Source organism: Leucoraja erinacea, chromosome 32 (genome assembly GCF_028641065.1).
Source record: "Leucoraja erinacea ecotype New England chromosome 32, Leri_hhj_1, whole genome shotgun sequence".
Lineage (NCBI taxonomy): Eukaryota > Metazoa > Chordata > Chondrichthyes > Rajiformes > Rajidae > Leucoraja > Leucoraja erinaceus.
In genome coordinates this window covers 14,640,969-14,662,694 of record NC_073408.1, presented here as the reverse complement: position 1 = coordinate 14,662,694, position 21,726 = coordinate 14,640,969, and the positions used below count along the sequence as shown (strand labels likewise).

Below are 21,726 nucleotides of genomic sequence, written 5' to 3'. Positions count from 1 at the left end.
GGTACTCCAGGTGAATGCTGGCATGGCACCAAAGCAGAAGGTGCCTTTGCTTTCTCCAGACTGATCAGCACTTGGAATTGAGTCTCACACAGAGATAAGTGGCTGAACCCCAGCATTAGCCCAGCGATCAGGTTGAAACCTCTTGGCCTAAATTATTTCACTTGATTTGCTTTTGCCCACCAGATTGCAATTTGCAGTAAGTTGTTCCATGATTTTTTTCCTAAAATATTTCACACTACAGTGTTCTAAAAACCCCACGCCTGCTTTGCAACCTGTGTTCCCAACTTGAATAAAGTAATGCTTTGTGTGGAGCTCATACTTAACAATAGAATGAAATCAGAATCACACTTCAGAATCAGAAATAATTCAGATGACTAATTTGCAGCTTTTCTGTTAAATCCCTACAGATATGACCCTTCTATTATCACTTCATGACATTTATTGAAGAAGCGCATTCATTAAAATGTTCTGAATGTGATTACAGCAACCAGTACAGTCACATAATCATTGCTATCTTTTCAATAGTGCTATATTGGAAGAACTTTAACTACAAATTGAGAGAATCAAAGCTGATTTTTATCAAAATCTCTCATTTTTTAAAATAGTTGATTCAATAAGGTGGTCGCCTTGAATCTCGAAATCCAATTTGACCCTACGTCCACTTTTGAAGTAAAAGGCAAATAAATAAATTCAAACATTTGTCTGGAGAATGTTGTATCTTCTTGGATATATGATCTGATTGTGCATTAGGGTTTGGGTTGGCATTTCCCACAGGCCACAGGCGCAGTGGTAGAGGTGCTGCCTTACAGTGCCAGAGACCCAGATTAGATCCTGGCTACGTGTGCTGTCTGTACAGAGTTTGTACATTCTTCCTGTGACTGCATGGGTTTTCTCCAGGTGCTCCGGCTTCTATTCACACTTCAAAGACATGCAGGTTTGTAGATTAATTGGCTTCCGTAAATTGTAAATTGTCCCTAGTGTGTAGAATGGTGCTAGTGTACGGGATGATCACTGGTCGGTGTGGGCTCGGGTGGCCGAAGGGCCTGTTTCCGTGCTGTATCTCTAAAGTCTAATGTAACTAGTATTGTTGCCTGCCATCTTCGGGAATCTGAGGTCTGTCCTGATCTTGGATACTATCCGTGTGCATTTTGTACATTTTCCCGGTGACTGCATGGTTTTCCACCAGATGTTCCGGCTTCCACATATGTCCAAAGTCACGCTAATTGGCGACAGAATTTAAATATACCCATTAGCTTTGGTGAGCGATGAAAAGAATGAAAGGTGAGTTCATGAGCATATTATAGAGAATAACTTGCGTGGATGTTATAGGTGTTGGTTTAATATTGTCATGTGCACTAAGGGGTGGGAGATTGCAACATTCACGTGGTCTGCCCTGTTTCAGTGAATGCAATCAACCTGGCATGCACAATCAAATAAGATCAAATAGAACAAGTTGTTCTACAATTTTTGGCTGTGCACTCCATATGCAAGAAGAATATATGCAATAAGATGTAGTGAAAAGTTTGTTTGCATGCTGACCGGAATGATCATACTGTACATAACTATAATCATATATGACAAATACAAAGCCATATATGAACACAACAGATAGTGCAAAGGCAAATATTACAAGAGTGCAGAATATGGTGTTACAACGATATAGCATTACAATTACAAAGAAAATTGCAACGGTCAGAAGATGGGTTGTACTCCCCAGCTTATGGGAGGAGAATTCAGTCGGGGAAGAAGCTGTTCCTGAATCTGGCATTATCAAGCTTTTGCATCTTCTGCCTGATGGGAGGGGGGAGAGGAGGGAATGACCAGTGTGAAAAGGTTTGTGATTATGTTGACTGCATTCTCATGGCAGTGTGAAGTGTAGATGGGGTTAATATTGGTACCAAGTGGCTGCATGATGAACTGGGCTACGTCCACAACTCTCTGCAATTTTTTGGCGTCTTGTCATCAAACTAAGCTGTGATGCATCCTGAAAGGATACTTTCTACAGTGCATCTGAATAAATTGGTAAGAGTTGTCAGAGACATGCTAAACTTCCTTAGTCTTCTGAGGAAGTAAAGGCACTGGTGTAGCTTCAACGTGATTAGTCCAGAACAAAGTCAGGTGATATTAAAACTCTTGACTATCTCCACTTCAACACTATTGATGCTGCCAGGGTGTGTACACCGCTTCCTGAAATTAGGAGAGGAAGAATGGGACAGATTCCATGGGTCAAATGGTGCCCATCTACTCTGTAATATTTAAGCACCAGGTGGTAACATATCGCAAAAGAATATACACGATTTTGGGCCAAAACCTATCACTCCTTCTAACCATGAGCTTACCATATGGTGTTTATTTAATGCAATAGTCAAATCGGGTTAAGTCCTAGTCTTGAGCTGAATTGGTCATGGTTTGGTTGGGTTTTAATATAAAATCTGAACACTAATCTCTTCCCATTAAGTACAATATAAACTTGCATTCAAACTTCAAAACAACTCTTTTTATTTTAAGAATAAAACATTTTTCAAGGGACCACTTCACTAGCGATCCCTTTGTTTTTTTAGTGTGAGATCATTTTAATTGAAATTAATTGAGTAAAGCCACAAGCAGATCGTAGATTAAAAGGATACACCCCAGCGGTATGAACATTGACCTCCAATTTTTCAGGTAGTCCTTGCTTTCTCCCTCCTTCCCCTCCCCTTCCCAGCTCTCCCACAGCCTACTGTCTCCGCCTCTTCCTTTCTTCTTCCCATCCCCCACTCCCACATCAGTCTGAAGATGGGTCTCTGACCCAAAACATCACCCATTCTTTGATGCTGCCTCACCTGCTGAGTTTCTCCAGCTTTTTGTCTACCGTAGATTAAAAGGTAATCAGAGCTGTGTGAATAGGTATTACCTAAGGCCCCCTGCGGCCGTGGCTGATCATGTGCATGACTTTGTTTAGCATAGGGAGACTGGTGCACAGACAGCCAGATCCTTGACAGATCTGGGTCAGGATCCAGTGACATGGAGTCCAAGACAACCAGAGACCCTTTAATGCTGCAGCCTTCATCTGCCTTCCCAGCCGTTGTGACGCTCCACTTAGGTCAGCCATCGTCCTCCGCCTGTTCGACCGTTGAGGTTTTGGTTGGATTGCTCTTTGTCAGGGACTACTCTGCCACATACTCTTAGTCTTAAAATTACATCATTTGTTTATTCAGTTATTGCAATTTCTTTATAAACTACTTCAGATTGCACTGCTATCTTTGCACCGCCTGCTGTTTTGTGCACTTCATTGTATTTATTGTTACATTTATCATTACCATGTAAACTCGTTACTCTCAGAGCTTCATGTGAAACCAGAATTTCATTGCACCTTAGTGTATATGACAATTTAAAAACAAAACAAATCTGAATCTTCAGATGAATAATGAAAGGCATAGATAGAGTGAATGTGGAAAGGATTGGTGGGAGAGCCTCGGACCATGGGTGGGAGAGTCTAGGACCAGAGGTCATAGCCTCAGAATTAAAGGGCACTCTTTTAGAAAGGAAGTGAGGAGGAACCTCTTTAGTCAGGGGATAGTTAATCTGAGGAACTCATTACCACAGAGCGCTGTGGAGGCCAAGTCAGTGGATATTTTTAAGGCAGAGATAGACAAATTCTTGATTAGAACGGGTGTCAAGGGTTATGGGGAGAAGGCAAGAAAATGGGATTAGGAGGCAGAGATCAGCCATGATTGAATGGTGGAATAGGCTCAATGGGCCTAATTGCTTAATTCTACTCCTTAACTGCTAATTTATATTCAGGATTTCCAATGGGATCGATGCTAGCCATGTAGTATCAAATACAGAAACAAGAAATTGCAGATGCTGGTTTACAAAAAAGGATACAAAGTGCTGGAGTAACTCAACAGGTCAGGCAGCATCTCTTGTTTGTATTCCCACTGTTTGGATTCCTTCTTTATCACCTTGTCCCCATCCAACATGTGAAGGAAAACATTTTATACAGTTATGATCCAGCACCCATGATCTGGAAGAATGATGGGAAGAGGTCAAAAGGGAAATGAAGAGAGATAAGTAAGAGGGAATAATTTGCAGGGCTGTGGGGAAAGTGTGAGGGAATGGGGCTGAGAGGATTGCTGTATGAAGAGCCATCATAAACTCATTGAGTTGACTGGCCTCTTTCAAGGAGACCCAGTCAAGATGACAGCAAAATGGCATCTAAGAACCAAGTCTGTGCAGACTCAGGAGAAGTTAAGTGAGAGTGACTTTGTGTTTCTGGTTCTGATTATATCAGGAGTAAGTTTGTTATGCAGAAAAAATGCCGCTCAAAACTGCTGACATTGGAAATCTAAAATAAAGGCACAAGCTGTTAAAAACAGTCAGCAGGTCAGCTAGCACCTGTGAAAAGAGATGTGGAACTTGCCTCGTCAATCTCCTTTTAACTCTCTCCCTCTCATCTACAAGCCATGCCCTCAAGCAATTGATATTTCCACACTGGGAAAAAGTCTACCCACTCTCTACCTCTCATAACTTTATATACTTCACTCAAGTCCCCCTCAGCATCTCACACTCTAGAGAAAATTATCCAGGTTTGTTCAAACGATATTTATACCTGAAACTCTCTTATCCAGGCAACATCCTGGTGAACATCTTCTGCATCCTCTCCAAAGCCTCAACATCATTGTTATGGGGTGACCAGAACTGCACTCAATGTAGCCTAAACAATGTTTTTTTAATACAGGTGCAACCAGATTTTCTGACTTTTATACTCAGCAACCTCACCGGTCAAGCCAAGTATGCTGTACATCTGTGTAGGAAAGAACTGCAGATGCTGTTTTAAATTGAAGATAGACTCAAAATGCTGGAGTAATCAGTCTGAAGAAGGGGCTCGACCCGTAAAGTCACCCATTCCTCTCCAGAGATGCTGCCTGTCCTGCTGAGTTGCTCCAACATTTTGTGTCTATGCAGTACATCTTCTTTACTAGTTACTACTATATCTACTTACATTTCAAGAAACTGTAGACTCACACCCTGAGATCATTCTGTTAGTCAATGGGCTGAAGGATTCTGCCTGGGTCTCAACAATCATAACTTGTCTATTCTGCCTACAACACATAATTTCTGCTTGTATTTCACTTGTAACCAAATTCTGTTGTTGTCTAAAGATAGACACAAAGTGCAGGAGTAATTCAGCGTGTCAGGCAGCATCTGTGGAGAAAATGCATGGGTGACGTTTCGGGTCAGAACCCTTCTTCAGACTATTATTGTTAGTGTCTGTTGAGTGCTAACAATGCTTTTTTAAGGACTGCATCTACAGCATCTGCAGACCAGTCTCTCTCTTTCTGCGCAAGTAGGAACTGCAGATGCTGGTTTAAACCGAAGATAGACGCAAAAAGCTAGAGTAACTCAGCGGGACAGGCAGCATCTCTGGAGAGAAGGAATGAATCAACATTCACTGAGCCAACTCTCTGTTTACCTCTGTCATTGCTGATCAATTGTAGAACAACGTTGAGTGAATGCATTACTTGTCTTTACAGATCCACCGTTGATCCTTGAAACACGGAATGTTGGGGCAGCTGTAGGGCAGAAGGGAATCCTCCAGTGTGAAGCATATGCTGTTCCATCAGCAGACTTTGAATGGTACAAAGAAGACCGAAGGTATTTTCTGTCATTGCAATACTTTCACAATGTTTGTTGCAAAATAACATAAGGATTAGCATTTCCTTCTGTAAAAGCATCATCACTAGGGAGGTACAGCAGATGCTGGTTTAAACCGAAGATAGACACAAAGAGCTGGAGTATCTCAGTGGGACGGGCAGCATCTCTGGAGAGAAGGAATAGGTGACGTTTTGGGTCAAGAGCCTTCGTCAGACCGTTCAGAAGAAGGGCCTTGACCTGAAACATCACCTTTTCCATTTCTCCAGAGATGCTGTATGACCTGCTGAGTTACTCCAGCTTTTTGTGTCTATCACATGCAGGTGATTTGTTGGTGCATTCAAATGAACTTTACATCTCATAAATGCTAATAAATGAACCATATTCTGTTGGAAAGCAAGTAAATTCAGGTCCTGCCATGTATGTATGTGTAGATTTGGGCCAGTGAAGTGAACCCGGCTGAGCAAACATAAACAAATCCCATAAGAAATGTGTTCATCATTTGACTCTATCTTGTTGTTTAAGAAGTGTTCTTTGAATGCAGAATTTTCAGGCTGGTTAATATTACAGATAATAAGAAACAGCAACTGTTATAGACCAGAGACTCCTAGCATTAAGTATGATCACTATTGTTCTGATTTTTCACCTTTGTTATTTTCCAACCTGACCTCCATAAGCCTCAAGTCTAAAACTCTATCTAAGCCTTGAATACATTTAATGTTTCCAATGCCACAAACCTCTGAAGTTGAGAACCGTTAACGCTGTTTGCCTTTGCACGTATTCTCCCTATTGAATGTTTCAAAACATTTCTGTTTTAATGGCAATAATTCACCCATTTGTGACAGAAAACTCAAACAACACACCTTATCGTTTTATTGCTGCTCTTTAATATTCCCATCTTTGTATTTTCTCTTGAATTCATTGACTTGAGCTGTGGTTGATTCCAGCCACAGACAGCTTGTAGGTCACCCTTCAATTCACCACTGAACCATTCTGTAAAATGTCAACAGATTAGACCAATAGGGCTCATATACAAATGTGTAAAATTCCACTAATCATAGAAGAGTGTTGTTCACCTGGTATTGCGGAACATATATTCATATAAGGCCATCAAGCACAGGAGCAGAATTAGGCCGTTTGGCCCATCAAGTCTGCTCCACCATTCGATCATGGCTGATCTACTTTTTCCCCCTCAATCCCATTCTCCTGCCTTCTCCTCCTAACGCTTGATGCCCTTACTAATCACGAACTTATCAACGTCTGCTTTAAAAATACCCAGTGACTCTGCCTCCCTGCTATCTGTGGCAATAAAGATTCACCTCCCTCTGGCTAAAGAAATTCCTCCTCATGTAGTAAGGTGGTACGGTGGCGCAGCGGTAGAGTTGCTGCCTTACAGCGTTTGCAGCGCCGGAAACCCGGGTTCGATCCCAACTACGGGTGCTGTCTGTACGGAGTTTGTACGTTCTCCCCCGTGACCTGCATGGGTTTACTCCGAGATCTTCGGTTTCCTCCCACGCTCCAAAGACGTATAGGTATATAGGTAAATTGGCTTGTAAATGCAAAAAGTGTCCTTAGTATGTGTTGGATGGTGTTCATGTGTGGGGGTCGCTGTTTGGCTCGGACCCGAAGGGCCTGTTTCTGGGCTGTATCTCTAAACTAAACTAAAGTAATGAGCAGACAAATTTCCAAAGGATTATCTGTGAACCACAACCTAAAATAATCTTGACATAGTGTAGATGACTAGTGCATGTGCCTTTAACATAGTGACCTCACCACTACTAACCACTCCCCTTATTAGATGTATAATTGCAACCTCCCCACCCATAGTTCTCCCTCTCTAGCTCCGGTGACAGACCACGTACAGCTAGAACAGCAATGCTTGTGAACTATAAATAAACTATTAGTAAAGACACGATGTGTTGATGAGACTTCTTTACACATAGTGTCATAGTTCATGAATTAATTAATTGTTCAGATAGATATCCTGTTAATAACATTACTGCAGTAAATAGTTTTCAGCCAAACAAGACATCCTCAATAAAATTATTACAAATTACTATTTATTACAGCTTTCCAAGAAGCATATGAAGCAGATATGTGTTTTCATCTGCCAAGAAATCTCACAGATTGCTAAATTGTAAAATTGCCAAACCTCCCAGGTTAATGACTGAGGATGGATTAGTGACGGTAATGTGCTTACTTCATCCTGCGGGATTGTATCTTCACACCAAACAGCAGTATTGCATCACATGCTACCTGCACACACGTATTTTCATTGTTTCAACTGCAATAACATTTCCAAAGATCATTGGGAAAGTGCAGACACAAGGAGCATTCATCTACGGTTATGCAAACTGCTTGATAGATCTTGTTCAATTCTTTTTATGCCTGAACCGTGTTCAAATGATCAGGATTTTGAATGTTGACTGCTATATTTGGTCTGAAAGTAAAAATGCATTTAGAAAGTTCAGCAAAACCAATTGTTATGGTCTGGAGTAATTTTGCAATTTTCAAGTTACAGGAATGGGAACTGTATGCCCCGCCACACCCAAGTAGGAATATTTCAGGAGCAATATCCCTGTAGAAAGTCATTACGTGAAGAAAAATTTATAATTTTTATGAGTTACACCAACATTTTGAAGGAGGGGAGTTTGTGTAATAATCCTCAAAAGCTGGGAGTCTCTGCTGAACTCAGAAATGTTATAAATCTTAGTCGACCATGGTTTGGGAAATTTATTGTGGGATTTAATGCTTTAAAGTAAGCAGTGCTTTATAATGAATAATCTTCACCAGTGTCATTCTAGGTGAAAGGTGCAGTCTAGAAGGTGTATGGTATGCTTGCCTTCATCGGTCAAGGTAGTGAATATCAGTGTCAGGTAGTCACATAGGGTTTTTAGGACTTTATAGAACTTTGGTTATTTAGAGTATTATGTGCAGTTCTGGTCATCGTATGACAGGAAAATCGTGGATGATTAGGATACGGTGCATAAGAGGTTTTCCAGAATGCTGCTTGGATTAGATAGTATTAGCTACTGTATAAGTGAGAGGTTGGACAACCTTGGATAGTTTTCTCTGGAGCCTAGGAGGATGAGGGACACGATGCAAGCATATAAAATGATGAGAGGCATAGACAAGGGTAGACTGTCAGAACCATTTTCCCACGGTGTAAATGTCAAAGGGTCAAGGGCATAGTTTGAACATGAGAGGAATACATTTTATAGGAGATGTGTGGGGCAAGATTTTTAAACAGATCGTGATAAGTGTCGGCAGTGGTGGTGAAAGCAGATATGATAGGGGTGTTTAAGAGGCTTCTTGATAAGCACACAGATATGGAGGGACATAGATCACATGCAGACAGAGGAGATTATCTTGGCATCATGTTTGGTGCATCATTGTGGGCCTCAGGACATGACCCTGTGCAGTACTTTTCGATGTTCTGCCTTCTATGGTCTGTCAGTTCTGCATAAATTCCAAGAGGTAGAAAGATCTTGTTATACCTTGTTGGTTCTCCTTGTGGTAATTTGCCTTCCCACCTGAAGAAATAAATTCCAACAAAAAATAATGCCCTTAAAAATTGCACATGTTCCTCAAAACAGCTTCAGGAAATTTATTTATGCTTCATTAGAGTGCTTGACAATACAACTTGTTACATGATTTACCTTACTGGTGATCTCATTTGTGTGCTGATGCACATCTTCTGAGAATTTAGAAGCTGAATTATTGATCTTTTTGCAACAAACGCCTGTGCTATTTCAGAGGGACAAGCACCTGAAGCTTTGGCAATTGAAATTAATTGCTTGACTGAAGATAGGAGAAAAAGTTATATGATGGCTTTCTAATACAAGGACTATAAATGCCCTCAACACGGAATCAGAGTTGTGGATGGTATGTTTTGGATCATGTATTCCAATTCAGCATCACCTGGTTGAATTAATGAGGAGGTATTAGAAACCTATCAGCAATGTTACAGAAATTATACATTAGTTATATTACAGCTAAAAGGTTTCTGTACTTTACAGGCTTTCTACTGGATTAAATGGTGTGCAAATTAAGAAAAATGGAGATACATCTGTGCTTACATTCTTTAATGTTTCGGAAGAGGATTATGGAAACTATACCTGTGTGGCAATGAACAAACTTGGCGCCTCAAATACAAGTGTTCTTCTCTTTGGTAGGTACCTGAAGTAGGAATTGGTAATCACTTAGATATTTTAACCTTTTTACTAATTTTTGCCAGGAACAAAGGTTTACACCACACTAGAGCTGCACACTAAAGTCCATTTGGAGATGGTCATTAACGTTACTAATTTATCCCAATTACCGACCATCTCCAATTCCCCCCCCCTCCCACGTACATAAATGGAACTGGGAGACCATTCATCTACATTATTTCACTCCCAACGTTCTGGCTGGACTTGCAATAACTTTTCAACAAAATAGACTTGGTACCTATGGGAACATTCCTGAATATATTTCATGACCTGATTTTTCATTGGAATGAACACGTTAATTCTTGAACACATTAGTTTTGGGTTGGATAACTTCATAAATTATTGATTCCATTTTAACAAGAATACATTATCCATGAACGTTACATTTTGAAGCCTTATAACTGTGCCTGTAGAGGTGAAGAAGCTAAGATTTAAACATAGTGTGCTTAACAGAATTACATTATATTTTACATTATAGGATAATTTGTTTTACGAATTGAAATCCATTGTGACATTTTTTTTATTCTCCCATGGTATAAGAACATTTTATATAAACGTATTGCTCTTGATTGATTTAGTAATTATTTTGTCTGAAAACGGTGTCAGAATATGATCTCAATTAAATGGAAAATGGTCTTGAAATGATAAGTAAATGCATCCATCAGGATTTTTTGTTCAGCATCATGTTATTTTTTAAATGTTTAATTATGATAGAAACCATTTCTGTTGCTGTGAATAATTTTTTTGGGGACTTTATATAAAACGTGATACAGAATTGGGTTTGTATACATTTCTTTCCTCTTGCTGTTCTTTATAATTGACTCACTTTTTTTTAAAATGTTGTGATCTTTTTAATCAATTCCACACAGGCATTTTACAACTAGGTCATTAGATCTGGAAAGCTGTCAAAGCAATTTACTGATTTGCAATTGGGAACATTAATCATATGCAAGCCAGCTTGACTGCAAGAAAACTTCTGTGTCCTTAGATTATGATTCAGTTTAATATCCATTGAGAAGATGATTAGAATGATTTTTAATGTTACAACCTCTCCATCCCCAAACCAGAAAATTAGCCTCTTGAAAACATGTCTCCGTGGGCAAAAGTGTTTTAAATGGGAATGCTAATTTGGTCCATCAAACATGAACTCTTCATTAATTCTAAACAGAACAATAAATAACTTGACCCAGTTGAAGAACTAGAAAACTAATTACCTTATATTAATTTAAAAGTCAGTATCTTAAATAAGTTGTTCTTTAAAGGCTGAAATGGCAATATTCTGTGATACGTGATTCTCCAGAATCGAAACCCAGAAGTGGAGACTCCTATAGATGCAATTACAATTCCACATAAACCGAAACTATGTGGCTAAGACTTCAAAATCCAATTTTTCAAATTAGCACCCAAGGCAATTTCCACTTTGAAACATATTAATTTATTTTCTTCTCACATAGTTCGTGCTTGTCTGCGCTGACCTCTATTAAAGTCACTTGTATAACAGCCAAATTTTCATTCTTGATTCATCTGCAGATTACTTCTATTTATTAACTATTGGGCATGGCAGATGATGCTTGACAAATAACCCCAGGTGGAGATGTAGCGTACCTACATCTACAATAATAGCAGAAGGCATGAGGCATCATTTATTTTCTAATCCTTATCCCCAAGAATGTGCCTCATAACAAGGCATATTCTATGGTGCAATGACACTGGATCATTTCACAAATAAATTAACAATGTATTTGTTTTCATTCATAAAGTTTATTTTCCACTTGTCGCTTCAATGAGCCATGTTGAGTTTGAGAACATGGCCGGCTATAAAATTATTTTTGCATATTGAGCCTGTGTTTGTCAACAACAGATGGCTGGAATAATTTTGTTCTGCGCTAATTTAGACGTGTTAATCTACTTCACAGCATGTCCGCTGGCACGAATTGTCCAACACATGCCCCATTGGACTGTCCTGTTTCATTCTGAATCTGAGGGTATTGACCTTTTGGCCAGCAAGTCCAAAAATGCTTCAGTTTGTTAAAGGAACAAATAAACTTGTCTTAGGTTCACTAGTGGATAGAATGTTGTATATTAATCAATATAGAATAATTATGCAAATAAATGGACAACCCAGATCTATTAAGATAATACTTAAAGACAGAAACATAAGATGCAGTTACAATTGCATTGTTCCTTCATTTGCTAAGCTTCATAATGCTCAGTGTTTATTTTAGCTCAACAATTATGTATCATTCCCACTCCGTACTCATTGATAAGTGAGAGATTATAATGATGATCAGATAGTCATGATGTCTTAAGATCTAAAGGTCCAAAAAAACAAACGATGTGCTGGAGAAACTCAGTGGTTCAGGCACATTCTGTGGAAGGAATGCACAGATGGCACTTCGGGTCAGGACCCCTCTTCAGACTGATGGGGTAGAGGGGTGAAAGTTGGAAATGAGAGGTGGGTTGGGGGAGAGTCTAGGAAGTGATAGGTGAGTACAGATAATGGAGGGGGTTAGTGGGGATTGGCAGATGGAAGAAAAGGCGACAAAAGGGTGTCCTCAAGACCCATCTCTTCACCTCTGCCTATCCTTAGCCCCACGTCCCCCTCCCTTTTCATCTGTGCATTAATTGCCTCATATTGTGTTTTGAATTGAATTATGTCTTTACTCTGTGTACTAGTCATGTCTCTACTATTTATTTCATTCCCCTTACATGTTTTTCCTCTACCTGCTAGGTTTCCTTATTGAAGTTGAAGACAATGATTTTTTCCTATGTTGTTCACTCTCAGGTTGCAATTAGTGGGCTGAGGAATGGCAGAGGGAGTTTAATCCAGATAAATGCAAGGTGTTGCACATTGATAAGACAAACTATAAGGAGATGTTGAACAAACTTGGATGGTTTTCTTCTGGAGCATTGAATGTTGAGGCGAGACCTGATGGAAGTTCATAAAATTATGAGAGGCACAAATAGGGTAGACAGATAGAGTCTTTTCTTTTCCAGAGTGGAAATGTCAAAAACGTGAGGGCTTAACTTTAAGGTGAGAGAGGCAAAGATTAAAGGAGATGAGCTTGGCAAGTTTTTTACATAGAGAGCAATAGATGCCTGGAACATGCTTGGTGGTGGCGAAGGCAGATATAACAGTGGCATTTAAGAGGGCTTTTGAAATAGAGGGATATGGATCACGTGCAGGCAGAAGAGATTAATATGGCAACAAGTTCGGCAGAGACATTGTGGGCCTGTTCCTGTGTTGAACTCTTCCATGTTCTAAAACCAATAATGGATCGTCAATTTGTCACCAACTTGAATATTCTCATAGCATCTGGTTTCTTTATAACCAACATCTATCTTCATGTAATTATCTAATTTTGCTTAAATTTCCCCCATGACTATGTAAGTATTAATAAGCATAGTAGCAGTGGACAAAGGTCGATTCAGAACCTCCCTGAGCATATTGTTTATTCTTTGATCTCATTATATTACACCAGCAGTGCTCTATTGACTTTTAGCATAGAAGTAACTTCACACTTAGAACTGTTGGGTTTGCAGGCATGTTAGCAAATCTTAGATTTTGTTATAATGGGGATAAATCATGCTATCTGAGGCTTAATGATAGTGATGTGCCCAGAAAGGATTCACTACAGTTCGTGAAAAGGACTTGTTACAATGTGACACATGCACATGTCTTTGCTTCCTCCTTATTAGTGACTGGACAGTTTCACTCATGAATAACCAAATCCTTTTAATCAAAGTAGAAACCAGATTCATTTTACATTAGCAGTGAGTTAACTGATTTCACCTTCAGCACTCACGACTCACACTTAATATCCTTTTCCCAGGGAAACGTAATACCCTTTTGAGGAGAATTCAACTTGAGGTTTGCTGTTCTGAACATTAGTCAGCAATCCTTCCTAACAGTGCCTGCGGATACACTTTGACTGAAGACAAAACCTTGATTTTCCTACTAACATCAGCTGTAACGCTGACACATAAATAATTGTCCCTATGGCAATCTGTGGTAAGATTGGAACAATGCCCAACAAAGACAGCTATTTAAAGAAAGGTAGAATGAAAATGAGCAAGAAAGTTAATGAAAAGAAAATCCTTAGCATTCAATTCTACTTTGCTGGTATTTTTTCCCTGCTTTGCGAAAAGCAAGTTATATGTAAGTGGCCTGGCGTGGTTTTCATTCTCAAGCCACACACAGATTGGATGGTGCTATATTTAGCCACATGTAGTAAGTACTGGATGGGGACATGGCTCAATGCAGATCTACTGGATATTATCAGTAGATCAATCGTTTTAAGTGACGTCATTTTTTTGGTTCGTATTTCATGGCCCAATACAAAACAACAGTCAAACATTGACAACAAAACAAGAGAATAAAACCACCTGGTCAATAATTATTTTGCCATTATTATGTCCTTGGTAGAAAAATTAATTTAAATCACTCATTAATCATTTCCTGCCTTGTATTATAAACCACTGATCCCCTAGATTATCAGCCCTTCATATTTCCATGATTATTCTTTTGAATATTTACACGTTATTTTTGATGATTTTGTAAATATTACATTGCCCTAATTGAGTTGATTTTAATCACAGTCTATTAATATTAAAAATTTAAAAAAATATATATATTTCTGCGTTAGTGTGTCAAGAAGCATCTTGGGAGAGAGAGAGTTAACATTTCAGATCAGTGACTCTATCAGAACAGAGAAAAAATAGAATTCAAGCCAGTTTTAACTTGCAGAGAAAGAGAAGGGGTGTAGAGGGCATAAGGAAGGATTATGATTCTGTGTAGACAAGGAGAATTTGAATAAAGTGCATTGGGTTCAGATGTGATACTGCGATTATCAAAAGAATGGTTACCAAGTGGATGTCTACTTTAGATAATGTCCCGCACAGACATACAATGCTCCAGTAGTTCATTATGTTTGACACGGAAATCTCCAAAACCCCACGACATTTTAAATCACACAAATTAGATTAGTAGAAAAAATCCGCTGGATGGAATTTCATGTTGCTAGGAGTGTCATAGTTGCTGGAAAATACATCAGCCATTTAATCCTATCTCACACAGGAATTAATTTGGACCTTGGTAATTAGCACAGTGGGCTTTCAGATCACAGGATAACTGGGTTTGTCAGAGTAATTTTGTACAGCAGTTGAGTTTTCTGTTGTGAAATTCTGTCCTATTTATTAGTACTTGGAATTCACTCTGCCATAGATACTGGCAGCAGGCATGGAGTCAATGTTTTTTTTTTTGTTGAATAAAACTTTTAAATATAAAGTTAAAGTTGATCTAAATTAACCCACCAAATCACCATGTCTAAATATTAATTATCGTTGAAATAATTCTCTGGGTGGCAAGAAGTACTGAGGTGAGAGCACAGCTGGTGATATTGGCTTGAGCATGTCAGTGAGATACGAATGAACCTTCTGCCAGCTCTACCGTTAAATTCTGCGGAGGAAAATTGAAATTATTTCTGCGTGCGATTCAGTATAAAAAATGGACCACGCAATGATAGCAAGCGAAATCCTGAGAACTGAGGATTGAAATACAAACATTCAGGATGTCTTTGATATAAATTTAATGTTTAACACCATGGGCTGCAGTGAGAGTGATGGAAAGTGCCTCTTGTTCTGAGCAGGTGGGAAAATTGATGAGGTATGCTACAGACTTTGGCTGCATTAGGAACAAAACCATGCTTCAGTGCCTGTGGTGTTTGAAGAACCAAAGCTCAGTAGGCTTGGAATTAATTTTGTTAGCTGTCAACAGCAATATTGCTGATCAATTAAAATGCATTTTTTTGGCTGAATATATACACAAAATTGCTTCTCATAATTGGATTGACATGTTTCAAACCCAAGGTTTTCCTTGCTTGGTGATCTTCAACACAGTCACTGGTTCTCACTTCACCTTTATTCTCGAACTTGATCAGTCCACCACTCTTCAGAAATATTCCCGTTGAAAAGGTCATAGCAGGAAGCTGTGCACAGTAAGTGCTTCACTGACACTTCTTCTAACTGCTCGGAAGCTGTTGCTTTTAATTGCTCATCACCCCAGGAGGACAGAACTTTCCACCTAACACCTTCCAAGATCACTTGTTTCAACTTACCGACATGGTAAATTAGAGTCATATGGTGTAGAAACATGCTCTACAAACCATTGTCCATGCCAGCCATCAAGCACCCATTTACACCAATCCTACACAAATCCCATTTAATTCTCCCCACATTCTCAAGATCTCAAAATAGATTGTGTTTAATGATGGCCACTTGTTTGACTTCTAACATGTCATTTAGATTTTAATTGAACTTCCGTCCTTACATCTGTTATTAAAAATTCTGCAGAAGGGTCTCGAACAACGAAACATCGCTTATTCCTTTTCTCCAGGGATGCTACCTGACCCGCTGTGTTCCTCCAGCACTTTGTGTCTATCCCCTCGTAACAATATTGATTCTTGCCAGGATATGATGAATTGTCCTCCTGAGCAACATTGAAGCACAAAGACACACACTCGCATCAGGTTATGGAAATCTTATGATCTTACACACCTATGACTTGATGTCAATCGTGATACCCTTAATATTTCATGACTCATCATAGAAATTAATCCTTATGCAGGAACAAACCATTCAGGATTCTGCTGCTAAATAATGACTAAGCTTTGTAATTTTTCCCTTTGCACTATAAATGGGGATGAAAGACACTGCAGAGACTTGAACATTGAGCAAAAAACAAACTGGTGGAGAAGCTCAGCAGGTTATCAGTATCTATGAAGGGAAATTATAGATGATGTTTTGGGTCAGGACCCCTCTTCAAAACTCAAGAACGGTCCTGACCTGTCATCTGTCATCTAAATTGTCATCTGTCATTTCTCTCCACAAATGTCATCTGAACCACTAAGTTCTACCAGCAGTTTGCTTTCTGCTCCGAGAATTAAAAATTTAGATGTAGCAATTGACTATGGACCTTTGTGGAAAAAGCATAGCTCTTTGTGGGAAAGCATTCCAAACTTCTACCACCCTCTGTGGAAATTTCTATCATCCTCAACTTAATCTTTTGAAGTCCAGCTCCAGTTTAGACTCGTTCCAACGTCCAACTTCCCCATTGAACTGAAATAGTTTCTCTCTGTCCATTTTGTCAGCACCTCTTAACACTTTGAAAAATCAAATTAGTTCATATTCAAGTCAATTCAAGATAATCTGCCCTGTTTTCATATAATCCAACTCCTGATATACAGCTATTTTCTAATAAATTTTGATTAAAATCTTGTCAAGGTCAATATGTTTTTGTAAAGATGCAGCGCTCTCAATACTCCAGGTATAATCAGAACATTGTGTAGGTCTAACATAACTTCTCACCTTTCCTATCGGGACTCTTGATATAATGTCCAGCATTTCCTGAATCATTTTAGTTATTGTCAGTATGGGTCCATGATCCATGTTCTCTTTGAATCCCCACTCCTTTTCTATTTTACAGCGTTTAGAAAACTCTCAGTTCCATCTATGTTAAATCAAGTGTGGATGACCATTGATAAAATCCATGACCACAACTTTGCCCACTCACTCAACCCATGAATTGTCTCCTTGTAATCATTTCTCCTTGTTCAGCTCTTAATGCGTCCTCAGGGGAACCATTCACCTTGTGTTAAACGTTATGTCCGTTTTAGGATCTCATCTTCCCGCAGCGCCATCCCCTTACCATAAGGATGAATGGCCAGCCCTCTCCCAGGGCTGCTTTCCTATTGCCAGGAGTAATCATGAGATGCATACGAGTGGTTGTTGTGACTAAAACAAGAGAATTTCAGTCTCTATGTAGGATAGCACAACTTCATAACATCGCAGTTAAGGTGAAAAATGATAGTGGGGCTGCAGCCACAACCCTATTTTCTAACATTATTTTACAGATCTGTGCTGATCAATAGGCACTTCATTGATTCACTTTGAGCCTCAAGCCGATGGAAAAGGTTCTGTTTACAGCACCTCAATTTTGATGACAAGGTGATCCGTAAGTTTAGTTAAGTTTGCACGGAATCCAAAGCGGAAAGTCACAGGGAAAATGCACAACCTCCATACAGGCAACACCCAAGCCCAGGATCGAACCCAGGTCTGCGACACTGTGAAGCAGCAGCTTTACCAGCTGCGCCACTGTGGCAACCGGAAGTACACCCAGAGCTGCAGTTATGGTACAATTTGCAAATGAAAGTTCTTCCCATCCCCACTACTCCCAGAGTAATATTTTTCAGTTTTCCGTATTTTAATCTAATGCCCTAGATGCCACAGCCGAGGTAAGTGAGTCTGAATGTCAAACAGCCTGTAATAGGTGCTAGCAACCCAGTATGTGGGAGTGCTAACTGCTGAAAGCTTGAACCACTGAGGCACCCTGAGGAATAATACAAATCAAAATTGTTATTTCCAGCATCCTGAAATAATTTGTCAAGGGATTCTTCGGGACCAATGCAAGTCAAAGCCATGAATTAATTATTACAATGTACAGTAAATGTAACGCTGAATTGCATTTGATTGTACATCTGACACAGACATTTTGAAGGGTAATATCTTCATGAAAAAGTGATTGCAAACCTTTCATTTGTTTCCATACACAAATTGCATTGCAACATGTGTTATTTAGATCTAAGGGTAAGATGATGAAATGATACAGGGATTATCTGGCATTTCTCATTCTTAAAAAGAAAAATACAATCACCAAGGCTTTTTCATAAAGATTGCTGCTCTCAATCAACAACAACAAAAAAATCTATCTCATCATATTCTGTTGACCTTGGCTTGAGGGAAGCATAGCTTTGTAATTGAAATTCCTGCCGTGCAAGGCAGGCAGAATATGTAAAACATCTGGTGCTGGAGTCTCCAAATCAGCTCAACAGCACCTCAGCCAGAGAAAGCAGGTCACACTCAGGCAGCATTTGCAGAGCAGAAACAGAGTACTGGATCAGAAATGTTAACTGTGGAGCGAAGGAATGGGTGCGGTCACCCATTTCTTCTCTCCAGAGATGCAGCATTGTCCAGCTGAGTTACTCCAGCTTTTTGTGTCTATCTTTGGCTTAAACCAGCATCTGCAATTCCTTCATACACCTAAAATGTTAACTGTTTCCTTTTCCACATCTGCTATCTGATCTACTGAATGTGTTCAGCATTTAAAAATAATCAGATTTTGAGTATCAGCAATGCTTTAGAGTTTCACCTCAATTGGATATCGGCTGATATTGAGCTTGTCCACCACAACGCTGGATAAGTTGCTGGCGGAACACACCAATTGCATGTTTGCCTCAAGCAACATGTGATCTCAAAACCATAACTCAGTTGGCACCAGTCACTAATGAACAAGAGATGCATCATCACAGTGGTCGCCAGTGGAAGGGTGGGCACGGATAACGTTGTCTCTTTTGGGAGGACCACCTTCCAGTGGAGATAACACAACATTAAATTCACGTACAATTGCTTGTTGTCACTTGAGCCCTCCCCTTCTCCAACCCCACTGTTGCCTATTCTCCCATTCCAGGAAGAAGGACCATTTGAAAAAAATTCAGACAACTGTTGGTCTTCAGCTGGTCTTTTCAAATACATCTAGCAGAGGAGACATACTTTGATTCGGTTGCAGTCATAGTTCTAAGCCATCAGATATGTCCTCACCTTCCTGAATGTGCCCCATTTATCTTCAGATGCAAACTGAACCTGAACTATTACAATTGATGACTATCCTTCACTTTTTTTTTTCAATATATAGGTCTCACTGTTCTGGCCAGGAAGGATAGATACTTAGGAAATCCTTTCCTGCCCAGTTTAGTTTAGCAATAGTTTACACTGTCAAGTTCTTGAAGACCTCCATTAAACTTTGTGGCCATATCATTCTGACAGCCAAAACATTGTTAAAACAGAATGCTCAGGACATATTTGCTGTTGTCAACATTTTATTTATTTTCAAAGTGTCTATTTCGTTTTTTGTATTCATTTACGATACGATACGATACGATACGATACGATATAACTTTATTTATCCCAGGAGGGAAATTGATCTGCCAACAGTCATAAAAACACAAAATACACAAAACAGAAAATACATGAAACATGAAATTAAAGTGATGAGTGGAAAGGCTTGGGGGGTGTGCAATTTGGGGGTGGGGGTGTAGTTAGTCTCAGTCTCAGTCTACCCCACGACAAAAGGGGGAGAAGTTGTAAAGTTTGACAGCCACAGGGAAGAAGGATCTCCTGTGGTGTTCTGTCCTGCATCTTGGTGAAACCAGTCTATGCTCATGAGGTCAACTTTATAAAAGAAATAGAAGCAATGTAGTCAGGTGGTTATGGTGGTACACGGTATACTGAACCCAGTATTAAGATGGAAAGGCTAGTTAGGTTCTTGAAAACAATGTAACCACAGATTTCTTGCCACCCTTCAAAGCTGTAACATCATGTCCCTAAACCAGACATGAATAAAATAGTAAAAAGACAGAATTTACACACAAAATTCATAGTAGCTGCAGCCTGACATACTGCTCTCATAATAAATAAAAAATATATTTATAGATATTTATTGTATTACAAATGTTATCCTGTGGTGCTATTAAGTCTTGCTTTTTGCAAAAATCAGATTAATTGGCTATCATTTCTACCTTTGCAGATTATTAGTACAGAAACAGCAGGGGGTACCAGGGATAACAATAGTTAGTGAATACACCTGTTTGTTTGCCGCCTGCTATTGCTTTAGGTACTGATAAGGTGAAGTCTGAGAAATCAAGTGTTAACATTTATCCTTCACTTGGAATTTGAAATAAGCAGAAATAAACTTGAAATAAATTTGAAATAAATTCATAAGCAGAATTCTGAAAGTGTCTATGCTGCCCTTTATAACAATGTCTTTGTGCAATTATCATTTGCTGGTATATCGAAGAATTACCTAAGTCTTGCAGCTTTTTTAGGGTGTGAATGGATAAAAGCACCATTGGAATTATTTGCAGATATTTTGTTCCCTTTCAGGAAAAGAATGTGCAGCGAGAACCATTTGTGTGTCTTGATGAATTTTCACTTCGCAAATGTCCATGCCATCTCTTGTATTCAGCAAAATGCAGTGGAAACTAAAGGTACTGGCAACACCTCAGCCAGAATTAACCTGGGGTGCTGAATGCTGGGGCCAAAAACAACACAAACTGTTGCCTCGATTAACCAGTATGTGAATGCCACTGGCACCCTCCAAGGAAAGCAGGGAAGGCAGTACTGATTAAACTTCCTGGTCACTTTTGCTCAATATTCAATTGGCATACCATGGATTAAAACACTAATCGTGAAGACAAATGGGTGGGAACTCATGCACAAGCACCTCTCCAAAGAGAAATGCTTGCCTGTGAAATGGTGTGATATAGATGACACAGTGATAATTGGTGTTAAACTGAAGGTGTTAACTCTTTACTGCTAATTGGAGTTATGACTTTTTCCCAGTTCAAATCCATGATGCACTTTCATGAGCAATCTGTAATCATTATGTTTCAGGTTCATTTTATTGCATGTGTGTTGCCATTAGCATCACTTTGCTGCTCAGTTCCATGACTAAGAATATGTAAACTGTATTTTTTGGATTTCTTTTCCTTCCTTCTTTCCTTCCTTCCTTCCTTCCCTCCCTCCCCCTACTTCCTCCCCCTACTTCCTCACCCTTCCTTCCCTCCCCCTACTTCCTCACCCTTCCTCTCCCCACCCCCTCCAACCACCTCACAATGTTCTCCGATTATAGAAGTAAATGAGCCTACGAGCTCGACCCAGATTCAAGGTCAGTACGGAGCACTGTCATTTATGTGGCTGCATCTTCTCTGCTGTGTTTCTCTATTGCATGAGGGGATGGGGACCTCTTTCAGCACTGCCAGCGGGTTAA

At 39.5% G+C, this 21,726-nt stretch overlaps 1 protein-coding gene across 6 annotated transcripts in view; it reads left to right on the top strand.

The window, feature by feature from the left end:
• Positions 1-21,726, top strand: part of opcml (opioid binding protein/cell adhesion molecule-like) — a 798,950-nt gene that overhangs the window by 754,359 nt on the left and 22,865 nt on the right. For 4 of the 6 annotated variants that reach the window (XM_055660813.1, XM_055660812.1, XM_055660807.1 and 1 more), the window contains 3 exons: positions 5,517-5,637; positions 9,654-9,805; positions 21,589-21,624. In XM_055660813.1, coding sequence (XP_055516788.1) covers positions 5,517-5,637; positions 9,654-9,805; positions 21,589-21,624 — 309 coding nt within the window. The remainder of the gene's footprint in view (positions 1-5,516; positions 5,638-9,653; positions 9,806-21,588; positions 21,625-21,726) is intronic. The other 2 variants (XM_055660808.1, XM_055660811.1) reach the window with 1 other exon arrangement.